We start from the raw sequence: 22,288 nt of genomic DNA on the forward strand, positions 1-22,288 counted from the left end.
CCATGTTTTTGGGACTATTTTCCCTTGACAGAGATTAAACATATAAATAGATAGATATAGATTGTGTAATTTCATGAAAACAAACAGGAAATTGTGAAAAGGTATTCAAATTTAGTTGACCACATGGTTGCATATGGAAGAACACTGTAATGAGTCCTCCCACTATCTATTAAAAAAAGCCCAATCGCTGCCGTACTGATTGCAGTGACTTCAGCTCTCTTCCTCAATTGTCCCAACAGAGTAATGAGATGTTGGAGCTGCAGCGCAGCCGCATGAGAGAGGAGATCAGGGAGTACAAGCTTCGAGACTCGCGGCTGCTCCAGGACTACACCGAGCTGGAGGAGGAGAACATTTCTCTGCAGAAGCTGGTGTCAACTCTGAGACAGAATCAGGTAGAACACCCATAGTTTGCCATTGAAGTCTCTTATATTGGATAATTATATGACCAATTGTTAGTGACCGTGGAAAGTCAGGGATATACACCAATCAGCCTTAACATTATGACAACGAACAGGTGGAGGGAATAATATTAGTTATCTCGTTACAGTGGCACCTGTCAGTGGGTGGGATTTATTAGACAGCAAGTGAATATTTAGTCCTTGAAGTTGATGTGTTGGAAGCAGCAAAATGGGCCAGTAAGCGGACGGATCTAAGTTACTTTGACATGGGAACCAAATTGTGATGGCTAGACGCCTGGGTCAGAGCATCTCTAAAATTGGAGGTCTTGTTGGGTTAGTAGCTACCAAAAGTGGTCTACGGAAGGACAACCGGTGAACATGTGACACAGTTGTAGGCACCCAAGACTCATTGATGTGTGTGGGAGCGAAGGATTGCCCATGTTGTCCAATCCCTTAGAAGTGCTACTGTAGCACAAATTGCTGAAAAGTTAATGCTGGTTCTGATAGAAAGATGTCAGACCACAGTGCATCGCAGCCTGCTCCGGTGGGGCTCCGTAGCTGAAGACCGGTCAGAGTGCCAATGATGACCCCTGTCCACTACAGAAAGCACCGACAGTACAATCAGAACAGGACCAGAGACAAATGAAAGGAGGTGATCTGGTCTCATGAATCACATTTTCTTTTACATCATGTGGAGAGCTGGGTGCGTGTGTGTTGCTTACCTGGGGAAGAGATAACAGCAGGCTGGCGGTGGCAGTGTGACCTTGGGTCCTGCCATTCATGTGGATTTTACTCTGACACATATAACCTACCTTAACATTGTTGCAGACCAACTACACCCCTTAATGGAAATGGTATTCCCCAATGGCAGTGGCGTCTTTCAGCAGGATAATGTGGTCTGCCACGTACGCTGCAAAAATGGTTCAGGAATGGTTTGAGGAACACAACAAGGAGTTCAAGGTGTTGACTTGGCCTCCAAAGTCCCCAGATCTCAATCCAATCGAATTTCTATGTGATGTGCTGAACAAACAAGTCCGATCCATGGAGGCCCCACCTCGCAACTTACAGGACTTAAAGGATCCACTGCTACTGTCTTGATTCCAGATACCACAGCATCAACCTTCAGAGGTCTTGTGGAGTCCATGCCTCAACAGTTCAAGGCTGTTTTGTTGGCGAAAGGCCAACCTACACAGTATTATTAGCACTTTGAGATTGCTTTTAGCAATGAAAAGTGCTCTATAAATGAAATTTATTATTATTATTATTATTATTATTATTAGGAAGGTGGTCATAATGACATGGCTGTAATTGGTGTATTTAAAGCTTCTGGGTGGAGAATTCAAACCTTTCAGCGGCAGTATCAAACATGAATACAGCAATGTACCAACACCATCTACATAACTACCTTATCTTTTAAGTACATATTAAAAACATGTATTGAAATATACAAAGAAAACAAAACTATCTTCTCACCTAGCCATTAATCTGCATGCCCCCCGGTATGTGGTTCAGGTGGAGTATGAAGGCCTGAAACATGAGATCAAGGTCCTGGAGGAGGAGACAGAGCTTCTCAATAGCCAGCTGCAAGACGCGCTGCGTTTGAAGGACATCTCAGACGCCCAGCTGGAGGAGGCTCTGGAGTCCCTGAAGAGTGAGCGTGAGCAAAAGAAACACCTGCGCAGGGAGCTGGTGCACCACCTCAGTATGTGCGATGTGGCCTACACCGGCAGTGCCCACCTGACATTCACCTCGGCCCCGCCCAGTGGCACCGCCACCCCAACGACTCTGCTCTCCCCAAATGCAGAGGAGCCAACAAGGTGGATACTGCATACATGCACACATGGCAAATTAAATGTACTGTTCACTGTTTTTAAGTGATGACAAGCACCTCACTTGCAAAGTCTTAGACAAAATCCATTTAATCTGCTTTGTTAAATATATCCTGTGGGAGCAGTAACCTTTTATTGAATTATGCAGGTTGTCTATGTTTTTACAAAAATGCATATGGACAAATTGTTAGGTTTAGGTTGCTAAAACGCTTTGTCATGGTGAGAGGAAGATGTTGTTCTTGGTGAAAAAGTGAGACTAGTCAACACATTTTGTCCCATATTTAACTTTAAAGACAATAAACCCAAAGCAACCTATTTGGTTTAAAACTGTGCATTTCCTTTTATATCTGAAAGGGTGCACTTGGTGACTTTGAACAATCAGATGACAGAAAGTATCCAATAATAGAAAAACACTGACTATGCGGGCATTTAAACCTCCATTCTAAAAAGCTGATTTGCAGTCAAATGGCGGTGAACAGTGTCAGTTGACCACAGATCTGATCTGAGCTTTGAATACTTAGCTCAGATCAGCCTGTACACAGACCATATTCTTTGATACTAATCATCGTTAAGTAATGACTGTACAAGGCCTGCACTCCTGACCTCTGCTGGTTGTACATTATTTGAATTTTTCTCCTTGGTGTGTGGGAAACAAAGTGCACTTCATAGACGTGCCTCTGATCTGATGTTCCAGATGTAACTGCCACCTCCAGGGCGGGACAGAAGCAGGGACAGCTGGAGGGTCGGTGGCCAGGCCGAATGGAGAGTGCCGAGGGCCGGGTCGAAAAGCTGAGGGAGTGACGACGTCGGACCTCTTCAGTGAGATGAACCTGACAGAGATCCAGAAACTCAAGCAGCACATAATGACCGTGAGTCTGTTCTGTGATTAGTTGTGCAAAACTGGAAACTTGGATAACAGTGTGAAAGTGTTGGAAGAAAACAAAAACAAATCGATGCTGGTGATACAGAACAAAAACAGCAAATGCAGACAAGTTGTTCCACTGGGGAGCCTCTGGCCAGATGATCACCACAATTAATGTCAAAATAGATCACATTTGTCACACGTGTGACACATTTTAGCTGTGATTTTCAGAAAATAATCCATTCAAAGTTTTTTTATTTTCTATTCTAATTCTATTCATTTTTCTGCTGGGTTCATAATCCAGCAGCTGTCTTCTCCTTAAACAAAACAGACCCCAATTCTTTTGAATAATGCAATATGAAACCACGCTGACATACAGTATCCCCACTGCGTTTAGCTCTCTGCCTCTCACTCTTTCTCCTCTATCCTCCTCCTGTCACATGCTGTCTCTCATTGATTATTTCTTGTTTTTCTTTCCCAACACCTTTCTCTCACACACTCAAAATCCCTGTTTTTTCCTCAAACTTCACAACCAGTTATTCAGTGATTCAAATTGTGCTCCGGTCACCACAAAGCTGTATATTACTTCTATATGCACATCCTTGTGTGTATATGTGTGTGTGTGCTCTCTGCGACCTCTCTGAGGGGCTGGGCTGCAGAAGAGCTTATTTATATCTCGTCTGACACACTACACTATCGACCACTCTCCAGTAGATGGGTTTTCACCCACTGCTGCATTTCCTGATGTCCAGGCTGCTCTGTTTTTGTTAATGAATCCCCTTTTTGTGCAATAGTTTTGTTTCTTCACACCCAGGAGGACCTGAACTGTTCACTGAAGTGGTCCCGTATGGGCTAATATTTTCAAAATAACCTTTGAGTTTTGAGGTGCCTTAAAAGGTTTGAGACATTACCATGTGTTTGATTTTTTACCGGTGTTTCAACTTCTCCAATAAATGTGTCTCTCCTGGGCACCATAAATACGTCATGTTTTATGGTCTTGGTTTTGAATTGACCTTTGCTGGTAGTCAAGTGTGTCACATATAGCTCAACATACCAAAAAAACGGGGACCCCTCTCACCAAAACAATGCTGTATCATTTTTGTGGTAACCACTTTAAGGTTATTGAGAATTATTCACTCTTACTGGCTAGTGTGAGTCCACTCAGTTACTGTGAACGTCAGACTGGTTTAAAGTGATTGAGGCAGACCTGATGAGTCTTGTTGCAGGTCAGGAGGGTTCCAGTTAATCTATAAACTGGGCAAATAAACAGATATTTGGTGCAGACCAAAGGCCATATGTCTTCCTTTGAATCACAGTCACAATCTCAGTCTGTTGCAACTTAACAGTTATCTGAACTTTGAGAACTGCCCTTCAGAAGATTATTTTACAGTATTTGATGATAAAACTGAGGGATAAAACCAAGCCTAATTTTGTGCCATATGCAAACATATGGGATGTTAAAGATACATATACAGTATGTTGTGTTTTTCCCTTGCTGCTCTCCAATTCAGGTTGAACGTGAGAAAGTAGCACTCATGACGAGCCTGGAAGAGTCCCAGACTCAGCTCCAACACACCCAGGGGGCCTTGACCGAGCAGTATGAAAAGGTCCTTCGTCTTAGCCAGACAGTCACTACCCTCCGCCACCTGCATCAAAGGGCCCACTTTAACCAGGAAGGCCAAAGCAGCGTCACCTCTCAGATGAATCCAGAGGAGCTTGGCAGAGATGATGAGGAGGCTGAAGAGGAAGGGAGCACGGACTATAAAAGCGAGACACTGAACAAAAGTCAGGTGTTTTCATACCAAACCCCGGGTCTGGAGATCCTGCAATGCAAGTATCGCGTGGCTGTGACAGAGGTGGTGGAGCTAAAAGCTGAGATGAAGGGCCTCCGTGAGAGGCTGACTCAGTGTGCCGAGGGAGCAGGTAGGGAGAGGCCAAACCGAAACAGTCAGCACCAGAAGCTGGAGCGGCAGGTCGCCTCATTGGAGAAGAGTTGCTGGGAGGGACGCAATAAGGTAAGCTTGACAGACATATGCTAACTGTGTCTGTTTAACATACATCAACAGAATTATTGACATTGCATGGGGTGACGTTGTGTGTCGCTGAACTGCATTGTGGTTCCGTTTCACTTGGTTTGCAGTAGAAGTTGAGAAAAGTTCAACTTTCCAAGAAGCTGCGAAGGCATCGGCCGACCGGTCCCTGCAGATATTTCACCCGCAACTGAGCCTGGTTCTGCTAGAGATTTCTTCCTGTTAAAAGGGAGATTTGTGCTGCTCATTGTGGGAACTGTTAGGTTTCTCTGTAATATTGTGAGGTCTAAACCTCATTATATAAAGTGCCTTGAGATAATGTATGTTATGATTTGGGGCTATGCAAGTAAAACTTAATTGAAATTGAATTTAATCACGTTTAGAAAGAAACTTAAACCAAGGCCCTAGCCAATCCAATACCAAGCCAATCTGACCTCAAACATCAATATGGTCCTGGAGAGAGGAGCCAGATGCAGCTGGTGAACCTGGCCTGTGTTCATCTGGTTGTGGAGTTAGCATTGCATGCAGAGTTAGCATTGCACATCAGCACGAAATCAGGCTATGCTGTGTGTCCAGAGTGGGAAAAATAATTGGTTGTCGTCGCCATGATTATCCCGCCATCACCAAACATCAGGCTCCCACGTCATGCATTAAAGCAAAATGTACCTGTGAGTTCTCATTAAGTGATTGTTTGAACAAGTCCTCCAACTCATACGACGAATTATGTTGTATGTGGTAAAAACAACCATATCGACTGTTTCCTAAAATAGAGCCTCTACTGGTGTCAGGATGCACGCCACAAATACTTTTGTCACCTAACAGCATCATGGGCTTTACCAACGCATCGTTAATAAGCTTTCAAACGTAAGGGTGATGGTTAGGTCTAGGGTGACATGTCAGGGAATCAGCACGATTACTTTACAGAATATAAGGAAATCCATTTAAAATGAGCACATACGTCGTAATAAGCTGTTTCAAAAACAACATAGTTTGTTGGGTGAGTTGGAGGACAGGTTCAATTGTTTCCAGAGATAAAATATTTCTTCTTTTGTCCTCTCACAGATTTCTAGTCTGGAGTTGGAGTTGCAGGCATCTCAATCAACAGCCAGTGAGAGCCAGGGTGCACTGAACACAGCTCAGGATGAGCTGGTGACACTGAGTGAAGAGCTTGCCACACTCTACCATCACGTCTGTCTTTGCAACAACGAGACGCCCAACCGTGTCATGCTAGACTACTACAGGTCTGACAACTGTTTTATTGGAATACATATGGCGTCTGAAGATTGTCTTTAATATGAGAGCGCACACACAATATAACAAGGGAAGGGATAGGACTTCAGTGTTAAAAACAGAGTCTGAAGGGCATAAAATTGTTGGGAAAATACATAGAGAGTGAGGAGAGTTTTGACAGCGAGGGGGAGCAGATAAACACTCAAGCAAGCATTCAAAACTAAAGTGAGAGCGAGCAAACCGAGACATCAATGTGACCCTGACGCTTGTTATCAACCACAACTTTTGGCAACAGGTTTATTCACCACAATACCATATATTTTGCCCTTCATTTTGCCCCCGTCTCTTATTTGACACTCTCAATTCCTGTCTCTGTGCTCGTTTATATTGTGTGTGACTATCTAATATTAAAGACAGTCATCTGACACCATAGATACACATAAATTCAAAAGACCATATTTGACACAGTCAAGTATAGATAATATATATATATATATATATATATATATATATATATATATAGATATATATATATATATATCTATATATATATTCCAATCTATACATTTTGTTTGTGAATATAAGCATTTATTATACATCCATCCCTGATCATAACTGAGGAAATTGACTCAATTTCTGTAGGAAGCTTGGTTACACTTCACTCATGCATGATGAATTTTAAAGTCATTATTTGGGAATCGGGTTGTTAGCGGTTCTCAATCCTTGCTGAAAACTCCCAAAGGAAATCAGCCCTCCCACCCCCTTCTTTTGAGTCAGCTTGAAAGTCTTCTGCCAGCTTAAGACCTACATTTAGGACCCCCTGGTACTTGAAAACTGTGTCCACCTCTTGTGTCCACCCAGCAAATTCACATACATAGCAACCTTTCTTGCCAAAATTCCAAACAGCCGTCTTAAACAAATTCCATGTCCCCAGTCCGCCAGACTGGTGAAATTTCAAGTGGATATCACTAAGCATTTGCAACCCACACATCAAATAGCATTTTTGGGGTCTAGCAGTCTGTCTTGTAACTCGGTCTCAATTGGAGAAATTCCTCGTCTTAACCAGTCTGCCAAGGCTCCTACATTCAGATGGTCCTCAACTGGTCTGAAGTCGATTCATAGATCTTTTACATGGTATTCCATGTAGCCTGGCGTAGCCAGACTAGTACTCAAATGTGTATTAGTCTGGGACCTCTTGGTAAATTTTAGATTTTCTAAGAGGTGTTACCAATGTACGCAGACCAAAATGCCTTGATACGCAATTGGATAGACCTACAACCAATGAGAGCAAAGAATCATGTCACGTCTGTTAAGCTACGCGAAAATGTCACAGACAAGTGCGCGCAGAGAGGCGATGTCTGTGGTGATGATTACGCAATATCTGTGAGTATTTTTTGTGGGAGGAATCTTGAAAATATCGGGTCATTAGTCAACTGCTCGTTCATCAGTGGCAGCCTTGGTTGTTTACAAAAGTCGCTTCTCTCCGCGTCGTGGTATAAACCCAGTCTGTTGTCAGATAATCGGTTGTGATTGGACCAGCAAGATTTCTGCCCGGGGGAAATCACTTTCCAATGGAGGGGATCCAGACCTTATTCTGGCAGAGCGAATTAAATGAGCTCCAAGAATTCGTCTGGGTCCAGGCTATTTTCCATGTGGTCTGTGTGCTCATGATTATTTGCCTGATCAATGCAGTATGTGCCTGATAATGTTTGACTGTGGGGTTTTTCTGTCAGAGGCACTCTTGCTACTCCAACATACAGTATTGAAGTATTGAAGAGACAATTTTTATGCAGTGCTGTGGTCACCTTGACCACACCAATTTGTCTTGGGAGTCCAGATGGGGCAAGACTCTATCTCTTCATCTCCGAAGGGGGGCTGTAAAGCAATTGCAGAGTTGTATCAATTTTAAATGGACTGTCATTCCCCGACTCTCAAAACATCTTAGCAGGCCACCCCTTGTAGTGTAAGCAAACCACATTCGCATTTGACCACACTGGCACCAGGGTGGTAGAATTAGTAGTCAGATTAGTAAGTAGTAATAAGCTCTCATCTACAACAGAAGCCCACTTTGAAATTGAAGTTCAACATATTCCTTCTATTTTCTGCTCATAGACAAGGCAAGGGGCTCAGGAGCGTCACTGCCAGTCTCAAAGCCATGTCTTCGGACAACAGCAAAGTTCTCCTCACACCACGCCTCGCTAGGCGGCTGGCCGCTGTTGCTTCGACAACCTTGACTCCCGGGGAGTCGCGGAGCCCCTCGGCATCTCCGTCCAAAGAGCACCTGTGTAGGGAGGGTGGAGAAGAGGAGAAGGAGGGGGACAGGGAGGGCCTCCAGGTGCCATCTGAGAAGGGCCTACCAGTCTGCACGCCTCCTACCCGCTCACCCAGTATCAGTGCCTCTTCATCATCATCGTCATCATCATCGCCTGCCCTGGAGCCAGCCGGTGAGCTGCGCAAGGAGCCAATGAACATCTACAACCTCAACGCAATCATCAGAGACCAGGTAGAACACGGTGCTAATGTTGATATCAGGGGAATTCCCTTTGTCCTTTCTTTCCTTTACTCTCTCACTTTTTTGTCCACCTACGTTGCTCCAGTCTCATAATCACCTTCAGCAGCCACAAATGGAACATTTTCCTTTTTTCTCTCTTGCTTATTCCCTTTCCCTCCAGCTTCCTTTATTCTCTACATTTCCCCCCTTGCTGCTCTTCCTTGACACCTCCAGAAAACGAAGGTCTATTTTTTAAATTTCTTTGTTTGCTCTTTTAGACGTAAATTAACATTCCTTTTCTTCCTTCCTGTTTATCTCTCCCCACTTCTCTAACACAGATTAGGTTCCTTACTTTGGCCAAATTCACACCTCACTCTTTTCTCCTCTCCTTCTGTCCATACATTGTGTCCCCTCCACCACTCCTCCTCTCCTCCCCCAGGTGAAGCACCTACAGCGGGCAGTAGACCAGTCTTTGCAGCTGTCCAGACAGAGAGCTGCAGCCAGGGACCTGGCCCCTCTGCTGGACAAAGACAAGGAGAGCTGCATGGAGGAGATCCTGAAGTTCAAGTCTTTGCTCAGCACCAAGAGAGAGCAGATAGCCACCCTCAGACTGGTGCTCAAGGCTAACAAGCAGGTGAGGGGGCTGACTGGTGAGCTGATTTTAGTGTTGGGCTGAACGATGTATTATCTGTTCGTCTGTCTGTATGTCCGTACGTTCATTCACCCAGCCTTCTGTCCGTCCGTTTGTCTATCCATCCATCCAGCTGTCCATCTATCCCTCCATTATCTACCTCCTTAATTGTAAAACATTATGATCACAGATAATATCTAGTTTCATATTACAAGCTATAGACACATGATGTCAAAAAACATTCACTGAAGTCTGTTAAGTTGTAAAAATACACAGCTGGATTTGCATTTTAAGAAGTTTATAGTTCAACCTCTTTTTGGTCTATACTTTACTGAAACGCATTACCCAATAAGGTTGATCGAAGGACTCACTTGGATGTCCCAAACCTTTCCCCCATTGCATTCACTTAACATTTCTTATTTTCATGGTTTTTAACCCTAAGGCATGTGCATCAGAGTGGGAGAGAAATCTGAACTAGTTGTTCAGAGCCAGGCTGTTGGGTTAAGCTGCATAATGTGTCAGCTTTAAAACAACAATGACACCTGTACTGATGTGCGTTTATAGATTCACTTGAATAGTTGTTGTTGTTGAAGTAACAACTGCATTACGTAGGTGCATGTCTGTATATGTTTAGCGCGATGGTGGGAAATAGAAATAAAACAATTTACGACGTAAATGTGTATGTGTGTGTTCACCCAGACTGCAGAGGTGGCTCTTGCAAACCTTAAGAGTAAGTATGAGTCTGAGAAGTACATGGTGACCGACACTATGATGAAGCTGAGGAACGAGCTAAAGGCACTGAAGGAGGACGCTGCCACTTTCTCATCACTGCGAGCCATGTTCGCTACCAGGTCAGAGACGACATATAAGAATCTGAGCTTCCAATAGGTCTTAGATTAACAACCACAGATAACTACATGGAATGTGAAAGGTGCAGGTTCCAGCCACAGAGCAGTTTCCCTCAGCTCTTTTACAGCACAGTTTTTGGTTTTCTTGCACATTTGCTGTATTGCTCAGTTTATGAGACCATAACAGAGGTTAGAGGAGAGTGAACAGTGGACTTCTTACATGAGGGAAGTTATTTGGCTGGGAAAATGACTTTAAAACTACTGCAAATTTTACTCTCCATCTGTAAGATCTGTCTGATAAGCATGTTTTGAACCTAATCTGTCCCCAAGTGGCAATAAAATCAGTCAATGCTAACTTTTAATGTTGCAATCTCAAGGTTTCTATGGTATATATGGTGTATATTACATTGTCTTGCAATCCGACAATCAACAAATTTTCATTTGGGAGATTATGTTGACTTCTTGTCTAGAGTTAGACAAGAAGTTACTAGGCCGGACGCAGTAACCTCTGTGATGAATCCCTTTTTAATTTTGTTCTTTCATTCAACCTGCTGAACACTTGCTCTCATCAGGTGTGACGAGTATGTGACCCAGCTGGATGAGATGCACAGACAGCTGGCTGCCGCCGAGGATGAGAAGAAGACTCTCAACTCCCTCCTTCGGATGGCCATCCAGCAGAAGCTGGCCCTCACCCAGCGACTGGAGGACTTAGCCTTCGATCAAGAGCAGACCCACCGCACCCGCGGGGGAAGGCTGACCCGCAGGAAGATCATCACCCCCAAAGTAAGTCACCCATCCTCGACTTCAGCCACCAACTTAGCCCAAGACTACACTTCAGCTTTGGCCCCTGGCAGTCTCCCCATTTTTGGCCTTACTAGTCCTACATCAATTGTTCCTGATGATTCCACTTTTTCTCTTTGCCAGTCCATGGTCAGTGCAGCTCTGGCGTCACCTCTTACCTCCCCTACCTCACACATACTCCCTCGCAGCCCATCATCAGCGGTGATCACCTCACTGGCTGGCCCTGTAGGGCCAGAGAGCCCCCCATCTTTGGAGGCACCCTCCGCTACCTTGGCAGAGACCCCACCCTCAACCCCTCTGAGGCTGGCTCACTCCCAGTGGACCTTGGGGGTGCGGACGTTGGTGGTCGACTCCCACAGTTTCAATGTCAACATCTCCACTGCTCTGCCTCGTAGCTTAGGCCTCTCCAGGCAATGTACTTCAGACACATACACCTCTCCCCCACCCAGCACCACCACCAGGCCCACTCAGCCAGGATCTGCCCCCTCTTCTTCATACCGGTCCCCTCTTCTTGGGATCAGGCGCTCCACGTGGAGCCCCACACCCCGAACTCGGCCCCTCTCTAGCCTGACACGCTCTTCTATCCACTACTCTCCTTCCTCGTCCCCCCCTTACTCCCCTTCTTCGGCCCACAGCTATTCCTCTGCCTATTACAGCTCCTCACCTGCTTTTACGCCCTCTAGCTCCTATAGCCACTCCAGCCATTACACACCCCTGTACCCCAGATACAACAGTTCTTACCGGCCCCGGCACTGACTTCCTACTTTAATTCCTTTACTACAAGCCTTTTTCACCCTTTATTGAAACTGAAAAACTCCCATCATGCCTCCGCTTTCTTCACCTGAGAGGTTGGGGGCTCACAGAGAGGAGGACAGATTGGTTTCCTTTTCCCAGTCCCTATTCCTGTGCCTAAGCCATGGCCAATGGGTTCTGAATGTTCTGTGACTTTGCTCAGGGATTTGACATAAGGAGCACAAGCGCCTTCCTTTTATTCTGATACTGCTGTTTGGAGGAGGGCGTCAAAAGAGACTTTTTAATGGGAGTTTTTAGTATTCAGGTTCTTCAGGTTGAGATCAAACATGCAAGTGACTAAAAGAGACACAGAGACATTCAGGCACTGAAAGGACATCCGGGGGACACTTTCGAATGAGGGCCATGAAACATTAAACACTGTCTTTGATATTCAGTGAAATGTCCACTCTGTTTTAACTAGTAGTGACTCTCATATACTGTATTGTAGTTAGATGCTTAAAGGTTTAGTATGATTCTAATGAACTAGGTTGCACAAAGTGTTTATTCTGAATGGCCACAATGAAAGGAGTGGTATCCAAATGAAGATAACAACACGCACATTCTGACAGTCTCAACTCAAAGGTGTTACACTCAGTAGCAGACATAGTAAAGTGGGGGGAAAAAAGATGGAGCCTGGGGTTTGTAACACCTGCGCATACCCGGCCAATCGCTGCGACCAACTCGTTGTTTGGGCTATCTTTTCCTAAAGTTACAGAAAAATCGGACAAAGCCTCCCAAATTCCAGTATTGGAAGGGTGTGAGGGGCCAGTGTGTGAGTCATTGTTTGACCCTCCGATATAGCTTACTGACTCTTTTAGTGTTTCAACTTTGATTTCACTAAATAATCCCACACGGACTCATACACTGCACACACCCTTGTATGCTGAAGCAGCTGTGGGGGAGGAGTGGTGTACTGATGAATTAGTCACTGGTATTCACTGGATACTTTGCCAAAGTGAGCACTGCTTTCCAACAGGAATCCTTCAGTGCATCTCAATGACTGTTCTTCATTTCTTGTCAAGCAAGGGTTGTTGCCACAATCAGTTTAACCTCTAGCAATTGTTATCAATCTCTAGCACCACCCAGTGGTTTGTTCTTATGTACTGTACTCAGCTATGCATGCTCATGTTTGGATGCTCTTATACTGCAGACTTCCTCCCCCTTCCATATGAAAACTGGACCTGATGGAGGTGCATGCTGTATAAGAGTAAGGAGGGTGGAGAGCACTCATACATGGCATATGACCATAGTAGGATCAGCTCAATCCCATTGTCTAGTCATTTTTCAAGGAAAGAATATGACTTGGAGTTAGCTCTGTGAGTGTGTCTCAGTAGTCTATGCCTCAAGTACATTAACTATTAAAAGCACTGGTAAAGTAGCTTTCAAATTATTTTCCACTGATTTCAAATATGAAATATCAGTATGTTTAAAGAACCTAATAAACACCTAATAAAGCAGTAATTATTGAGAGAAAAAAACAGGTGCTGCTAACAAAGTGTAACCACATGACTTATTATCTTTATATCCACACTGAGGTAATCAAAGACTATTCTGATACACCATCACGGCTGACTTCAGTTAGACCATCACAATAACAATGTAGCACCCTCTTGTGCCTGTGAGGCCACCTGCAGAGGTTTGTCGAGCAACATGGTACCGCACCAAACTCAGGGAATGTGAAACAATTCATCCGACCTAGAATGACTCAGAAACCAAACCAGAAGGACTATAAGCATCATTATATCGTTTTTGCGGGGAGAGAAGACCTCCCAGACTACACTGCACCTATAAGGTTAAAGTTAGGTTCAAGAAATGTGCTTGCTGTACATCTTACCCAGAGTCATATGAGAAGACTGATATCATGAAGTCCAGTACAGAGATAAGTCTCAGATGTCGAAGCGATTGGTAACATGACATTACACTTTTATCATGTTGCACTACTGTAGCAGTTTGTTACAAGTGAAGACACTTACATACGGAGACATTTGAATACATTTTGACTTTTGTTCCATGGGACTTTCTATAAAAAGGTTGATACCCGACCGATGCCAATACCGATTGTACTGTATGTAGTAAATAATTTCATATACAAATATATCATCTGATATATACTTAAAAAAAATCAATGATTCCTAAGATGTCATTATCAAACCCTTGTGACAAAGAAATGTAATTGAGGTTTTGTGTTTTGCATTTTAACCATAAACTTTATTATAAATAAATATAAATAAAAGGAAACACAAATAAAACATTATATAGATCTTGAATTAATTTTGATCATGTGTAATATAAACATAAATGCACATAAACTTTTCTGCATTGTTTTTTCTGTAAAATTAAAGTTTTTCATATTGGCGCATATCGGCAAACATCGTCTGATACTAATATGTGTACTAATAGGCTTTGGGACCAAGCGAAAAAATACTGTCGCTAACAGGGACTTGTGATGTCTTTAACTTGCATTCACAACAAGGAGCCTGACATGAACAGCGTGTCCATGTAGCTTACAGTGTGAACCTGTGTTGTTCAGATCCTAAATAGATTCAGCCGCTTCATAAAGACTACGCCTTCCAGTGACCACCCACTGTACGTGGTGAGCTAACAATCTAGTCATCAATACATCCTTACTTCTCTATAAGATTCATAACTGATATTGATCTTCTCATTTGACCTGAGTAGACAGCAAAGTTGCTACCACTTCAGCTTACATGATACCGTATTCCCTGTGTCTGTGTGCCTTGCAGTATATATATATATATATATATATATATATATATATATATATATATATATATGTATATGTATACAGTATATATACAGTACCTACACAGTATAGCTTAATAACAGATACCTGCTCTGGCTGATTGTCTTTTACCTGGACACAAAACCTTTTAATGTGCTACCTTTATTTTTCATTTCCACACCTGCACCACAGACTAAAATCCTTTTTTTTTTTTAGCTTGACTTGTTTTCTGTGCGTTGGATAATGACTCGGCTTTGTCAGATCTTGTAACTGTCAGTAGATTTTTTTTTTGACTGAGTCCTTTCCAATACTTGCCCATGTCCCCTTCGACCTTTCACCGATGTACACGCTACTTTTTTCCTCCTTTACAAGATTGGAACCCTTAAATAACACTGTTCTTCCTTGTTTCCTTATCTATCAATTCTTCCTATTTATGTTGTCTGTAGACTATTTCGCACCTTCAAGCCTTCAACACATGTTTTTTAATATGCAAAATGGGGCGAAAACTAATTTGACACGCACCGTTATCTTGTAGATTTCTGATGACATGTCTTTACCACGATGGGCCCACGTTTTTTCCTTGATTTTTTTTCCCACCTTTAACCTCTGTAGCTTAATGTGATTTTAAGATGCAAATGGCAGGAGCAGTCATTTGCACATTTGCTGTATGCTACTGTTTCAACAAAGATTTCTTTATCGTACCTTTTGAAAGTATGAGCATAAAATGTTTTAGATGGACTCTGTGTTGGTCTGAATGTTCATTCACAGTACATCCCTCCCTTTACTAATTTTCTTATACAGTCAGCACTAGAGCTGTTGCATCCTCTGAAGCCTTACAGCCATGTGTTATTTAGATTTAGATTAGATATACTATAGTATTTTCTCAAATAAAATCCTAGTCCCGACACAAACAAATAAAGGCCGGAGGAGAGATAAACTCCAGGTGTCTGTCTTCTAATGTTCAAACCAGTTGTATCTACTTTACCTTGTCCGAAAAAAATTCCATCCAGCCAATGGCCGGCCTGCAATAAAAAGCATGATAAAAGTTCAGAGTGTAAGAATTAGAGACATCGAGTGCTGAAGCTGCATATTAACTACATGACCAACTGACCAACCCTTCACATCAACCTTTCCTTCAAGGGTGTGGGAGAATCTACGGTGGCCTTCAGGGCCAAAGAACCATGAAAGATCTTCTCTAGTTTGGTATGTCCATGCTGGACTGCTGTAGAAGCATGGCTGTGCAACATGGAAGAAGATGGGGGCTCATTCTAAAGAAACGAAAATACAGCAATTCTTAGTTTCAAGCGATAATAGATTATATTCCATTTTTGGCTGATAGATCCCCTAAATCCTCCACACTGGACCTTTAATAATTCAACAGGTTTCTGTCCATCGAAACACTAGAGGGTATTTTCATTTGGAATGGTTGAGTTTGTCCTAAAAGTGTAATGTGGTTAAGTTAACTGGGCAAAAAAAGAATGTGTCAAAATGAGCCTTCGTTTCAAAATAAGACAAGCTGAACTTATCAAACATTGGCAAGTCTAATACAATCCTGCCTCAAATAAAGGCCTGTTACCTTGGTCACTGTTGAAACAACAGTAGGAAATGTACATTACTAAAACGTTATGAATCAAGAGTCGCCCTTTGCTGGTGATTCCACAGAATACAGACCTCAGGCACTTCCACATTGGCTTTGTTTTCCGGACCCGGTGACAACTTTCATTTTACTCATACAGTCTATGTTCCAAACTAACCGTCAGTCATACAAATGAAAGCATTACAAACCTACGTTGTGCAATTCTGTTGATTAAAATGTTTCCCACAGTAAACGGCTCTTATCACCAGCATATTGATGAGGCCTTTCTCAATCAAGGTGACTCATTTTTTTCATTAATTTTTATTTTTCAGACTTTGCATTCATAAACCATAATTATATAATATGATAACTTATAGGTCACTGACAGGGTCGTGTGGTGAGTTCATGTTATCAACAAATGTTATGAGATGCTCACCGTCTGAAATGAGGACGAATGGCCACTTATTAGAGGAAAAAACACCGCAGTGAGATGTTGACAGCTATAAGCAGTAAAGATGATGTGTTTTTAAAATGTTTTGACCCATAATGATCACTGATAACATGCCCTGAGGAGTTGGTTTGGGATCAACATTTTATCAAAAAATGAACACACCTGGTGTCAGTTTGTGGAATGCATATCTCCCTTTCTGCTGTCATTATCAGCAGGTTTATCATTCATGGAATATTTACTGTGTTATGGCGACACTCATTCACATCTCAAACCAAGATATCTTGGGTTGAGGCAAGGGACGCGAAGATCTGTTGTGGGTGTGACCTGTGTATTGGCTGAGGCAAAAGAAGGAAGCCAGTGTGATCTCCTCTCTGTGATACCCCCACTCTGTCCAAACAGACACACATTCACACATTCATTTACTGACACACAAGTCCCTGCTGACCTTCCACCGAGTCGTCTGACTGGGGGGGAATTTATACCACTGAGGGACCATCAGACGTCTGTCAAATGTGGTTTTCTGCCCCATGATTCACCTGTGCGAACGCAAGTGTCATTTAGATTCAGAGTTACATCAGCAGGCTTCCTCTCTGGGCCCACCCAGAGGAAAAGGTTTCATACAGACACATGGTTGGCCAGTCTGGCTGCAGTTTGATTGGTGCACTTATATTTGAGGCCAAACCTTCTCCATGGGTTGAGTAGATGTAAAGCAGGGTTAAAGAGAAATATAACAGTGAAGAAGGTGTTTGTTTACTTTGATTTAGAGGTACTGAGTTTTGCAACAGAGAACTGATGTTTAGTCAGAACTCACGTCACTTAGCAAGTTTTGGATTTAAGCGGGGAAGAGCAAAGAACAGAGAACAGGTGGAGTATGAGTGAAGCTCTGACAAAAACATGTGGCAGTTCCTCTTCCTTAGTTTGGGACCATGACAGTCAAATATCTCATAGGAGTTTTAGGCAGCTACACTAACCAGAAATCGTTCGCTCTTCCAGAATCCCACAGGGAACCACACATGATCATGGAACACATGAATTTACTGTCAATGTTGGACTCTCCATTGGCGAAAAAAGGCTGTCATTGCTCAAAAGGTGTCCTATGTTGCCAAATCAGTTCACAATTGCAATTGCAGGTAGATTTGAGTTTATGTAAAAAAAAAAAAAAAAATTAATTACAAGAAAGAAAATTCCTCACACTGACCACAGGTACAAGTAAAGGCCTATAGATTGGGTTTTTTCAGGTTAGAAGTGATACTGCAGCAGGACAGAGCCAAAGTGAGAAGGTTCCTCCCAGCTTTTGTTGAGGATGTCAGAAAGATTTAGTCAAAACCACACATAACAAAATATTGAACATCCAGTCCTGCTGTGACCCATTGTCAGCAGTACACACTGTAGACACCAGTGTCTAGACAAGGATTATACATTTTTAAAACACTTTTTCAGACTAGCTGAGGCAACAGTCAACTGGCCATGTGTCCACGTATGGCTGAAACAGCAGAAAGAAAGGTGTGTACGGCAGGGATCACAGTGTGACTGTGAATAATGGAGGAACCAGCAGTTATGATGGCATGTAGTTTGTACATGGAGGAAATCCTCACTCTGAGATTGGATTGAGTTTCAGAAGCTGGAGGAACAGTATAGCCATAGCCCTGCACTGACATCACAACTTTTTTTTTTTTTTTTACTGTAGCCTATGTCATCATGGCTGCAGAACTGTTCCTCAGCATCACTGGCAAGAGCGAGGAACAGGAAGCAGCGTTGCCACTGGTTTATGAGGGACAGCAGCTTTGAACCGCTGATGTCGAGCTTAAACTGGAATTAACTGTCTTCCATGGTCAGTCTTGAAATTGTTAAAAACAATTGTACTGATGGCTTTAAGATCTTCAGTTTGGTTTAGAGAAAGTTGCTTTTTGACTCGAGCTCCTGCATTTGAACCCGAATCATTTCCAACAGATGTCAGTCTCGCTGTCTGTTGCTACAGTTTCACTGCTACACTGACCACATCATACTAAGAACCATGGATTTATGTTATTGTGATAAAACATGAGCCATTGCCTATTTCAACCCTCCTATTGTGTTAAAATTCACTGACAAGAAAAGAAAAAGAAAAAAAAAAGAAGTCATTTTTCATTCCCAGAATCTACACTTTTATTTGGTTAATCTCTCATAAAGATTTATTTTAATATACTTTTCGTGGCATGAACCATAATTTTGCCACAACATTATTATTATTATTATTATTTCACTGTCTATATCTTTTTTGTTCTAATTGCAGTTATTCATAATGATTTTGGCAACACCTACTATGTATTTCCCTGCATAAACATGGCGTCATTGGCCCATAACACCACAGATGTAACTTTTAAAAAGGTGTTTAAACAAATGAAACTGATGAAAATGTGTGTGATTGTTCTCAGCAGAGGCCACTTTCGGTGAATGTTTTGATCAGGAATAATTAAAGGAATGTTTCACACGTCTAAACCTAAAAACACAATAGAAGGGTTAATGCTTATTACTGTACAGCGTTGTGTCTACATATTGTGTGTGCATGTGTGTGGTATTTTCTGTTTGGGTGGTTGATTGTCACTCTTCTTCAGTTCATACAGTCTAATTTGCAGCTATACAATCCTTCAATATGGTAAATGAACGTAGCTCAGTCTCCATCAGAAAAATTTAATCCAATATTAGTGTTACTGATGTGTGGGTAAGTGTTGAGCTCTTTATCTTCTTTCTTCGGACGAGCCTTTATAATCTTCATCTGAAATATTTACCCTGTGTATCGTTGCTGTGCGTCCCTCTAACAGTGTGAGTCTCTTGCAGATTGTCAGTAGCCTTCTGCCACAGTGCCGCTCCTCGTTCCCTCCCCACAGCTGAGGGTCGGGGGCTTCCTCCGCTCCGCTGACAGGTATCAGCAGCAGCACAGTCTCACCAGCCATCAGGTCTGGGGACGAGGTTTTTTTCAATGGGCCTCTCCTTATCACCCCCGTTTACACCAGAAGTTGTCCCAGTTATATATTCTCCATTTATGGAACATTTTGAAGCACATTCTGAAAAATATCCTGACAACCAGTTGAGTGCAACTTTGAAATTCTTGTCTAAATTGTATTTATTTTGTGCACAGGGATTTCTTTATACGTCGGAGTATTAGAGCCACATTGAGAGAGAAAAAATGTATGATAAAGTCATAATATTATGAGAATAAAGTCATAATAAAGTTGTAATATTATGAGAATAGAGTTGTTAATTTGGTCTCTGTGTTATTTTAGTGCAAAGATGTCAGAAGAGCAGTCCTGTGCGTTAAAATTATGAACTTGGAGAAACTTTGTGAAGCCGTACTTCAGTCTGGGTCAACGAGTAAAAGTGTTTCCTTAACATTTAACAGTGATAAACATGACATTAACATTCCTGTTGTCAGTGTGGCACGACACTAGAAAAAGCTGTTTAGTTCCATAATATTTCTATAATAATATTTTCTAGTTAAATCAGGACTTTATTCTTGAAGTCTCATTCTTAATTTTTCCCCCTAAATGTGGCCCTAAAACTCCGTCGTACTTTTTACAATGAAAAGTGTACAAGGAAGTAATTTAGGAGAAAATAAAGGGCTAGTGCCAGTATAGCATAGTTAAAAGATCAATTCTGTCCTCCTTCTCACACAAATATGATTCTGCTCCCACGAATCTCTATCTAAGCGCTCTCTAACTGCATTGATGCAGACTGAGAAGTGTCTGTTCATGCAGTCTCAACGCTTTATATAGCAAAATAAAAACAGATTATACAGTCTATATTATTTACATCAGATTATGGAACCACACAGGAGGCTGTTTATCACAAAGCCATTTGATTCACACACACGCACGCACACACACGCACGCACACACAGTGAGTTAAATGAAAACGTCACTTAGAAGCCATAAGCATACATTGTCGTCATTTATAGGAGCTTGCTACCTCTGAGAGCATGACACCAGATCACAGCCTCACCTGAACTAAACCAAAGTATAAAAGATAACCATGCTGCTGTCACTACGAAGGAAGGTTTTTATTGCAATCAAGTATCACTATTACCTCAAAGGGAAATGATATCTTCCTACATACGATATTTATAGTTGCACATGTTCGCACGATACAAATTATTGTGTTTTTAACAATTAATCACACATTTCTTCTCATACCATACACCATAACCTCATGGTATTGCTTGGTTTACACGCACACACACAAACTCACTCTGCACACCTGTGTCACATCGTAGCCTGACCTCTACCTCCTGTTCTCAGCAGCAGATGCCCGCCGCCGTGAGTGCCTCCTGTCCTGGCTTTCCACAGTCCTCCCTGAGACTCGCCCGACATTTTGTCCAGGGGGCCTTTGACCATCCCACAATGCATCTGCAGGGAGAGCCTGGCTTACACTTGTCAGCAATACTGTGACACTCCCAGCAGAGCCACATGAACATAATTATCCATACAATCATTCATTTAGAATCATCAACATAAAAAAACATTTTCCTGTCACCCACAGTGGTTATTTTGCATCCCAGAATGTGTATATCTGCGAATTTCAACACATATAACACCATACAGGTGTATGTATTTCATAAAGTGCGTGCAGATATAAAAGTTTTAGCTTGAAAAGTTACAGCTTTTTAACCCCCACATAAACCACTCGACTGAGTCGATTTGTGTTTCGCACGTATTGTTCCTGCCTCTTCACCTCCAACAGAAGACGAGCACAAAGTGAACCAACGCATAGCTGCGGTGTGTGTGTGTGTGTGTGTGTGTGTGTGTGTGTGCGTATGTGTGTGCGTATGTGTGTGTTATGCATCATGTCAAACACTTGTGACAGTGCAGCAACAATCAACATGGTCCCTTGGTTTAGCTGCCAGAGCTTGGATACGACTTCAGGCTCCAGGCTCCCACCGGAGAAGAGACGGAGTCTGATGAAATAAATCACGTGTATGATTTTTAAAAGGACTTGCCTTCAGGCTTTTTAGGAATAAAAAACCCCTCAGGCTCAACCCAGGTGTTTTTTTTTTTAATCCCTGCTCTTACTCTGGCATAAAGCTAATGAGTGGAGCTTTGCACAAGACTGATAGACGCCCTCCTGACTTTACCACAATGCACAGAACTGAACAACAGCATGAAGGTGTCGCATCTTTACAAGTTTACAACTTTGTCTCCAAGAGTCCGGATGACGAATTGAACACTGTACCTTGAGTCACAAAGAAGAATTTCTATCATTTCATAATATACTGTTGGGATGTAACTGCTCTTTACCTGATAGAGAGCAGAGATGGGTCAGCATTGATGAGCAATATTTTTGCTGTGGTTTTTTTTTCTCTCCCTTTCAAATAAGAAATAAACTGCACATACTCACATTTGCTATATTTCCCCTTTTTTACCTGTTGTACCCATAGAGATGCAGAGATGTCTAATATATGATTCCATCCACAGATTTCGCAAGGAATTAAAAAATGAAAAATTTTGGTTTTAAAATTTGCCTGCATCTGGGGGAAGAAGATCCAACTTTGGCCAAGGCGAGGAGGCCTGAGTGGAGCTTGGGTGGTGATGAGTATTATGACAAGATCTCCTTGTCAGAAAAATCATCCTCAA

General features: G+C 42.4%; 1 protein-coding gene across 5 annotated transcripts in view; it reads left to right on the forward strand.

Annotated features, from left to right (window-relative positions):
• The window catches only part of LOC118291617 (protein bicaudal D homolog 1-like), a 49,309-nt gene extending 27,021 nt beyond the window's left edge, over nt 1-22,288 (forward strand). Inside the window, exons 3-13 of one of the 5 annotated variants that reach the window (XM_047336514.1) lie at nt 240-392; nt 1,911-2,215; nt 2,922-3,096; nt 4,601-5,104; nt 6,182-6,360; nt 8,462-8,852; nt 9,280-9,474; nt 10,171-10,322; nt 10,892-11,102; nt 19,500-19,584; nt 20,957-22,288. In XM_047336514.1, the coding sequence (XP_047192470.1) occupies nt 240-392; nt 1,911-2,215; nt 2,922-3,096; nt 4,601-5,104; nt 6,182-6,360; nt 8,462-8,852; nt 9,280-9,474; nt 10,171-10,322; nt 10,892-11,102; nt 19,500-19,553 (2,319 nt within the window). In that variant the 3' untranslated portion in view covers nt 19,554-19,584; nt 20,957-22,288. Of the gene's footprint in view, nt 1-239; nt 393-1,910; nt 2,216-2,921; nt 3,097-4,600; nt 5,105-6,181; nt 6,361-8,461; nt 8,853-9,279; nt 9,475-10,170; nt 10,323-10,891; nt 14,651-19,499 lie in introns of those variants that run through there. The other 4 variants (XM_047336515.1, XM_035619985.1, XM_047336513.1 and 1 more) reach the window with 4 other exon arrangements.

Source organism: Scophthalmus maximus, chromosome 12 (assembly GCF_022379125.1).
Source record: "Scophthalmus maximus strain ysfricsl-2021 chromosome 12, ASM2237912v1, whole genome shotgun sequence".
Lineage (NCBI taxonomy): Eukaryota > Metazoa > Chordata > Actinopteri > Pleuronectiformes > Scophthalmidae > Scophthalmus > Scophthalmus maximus.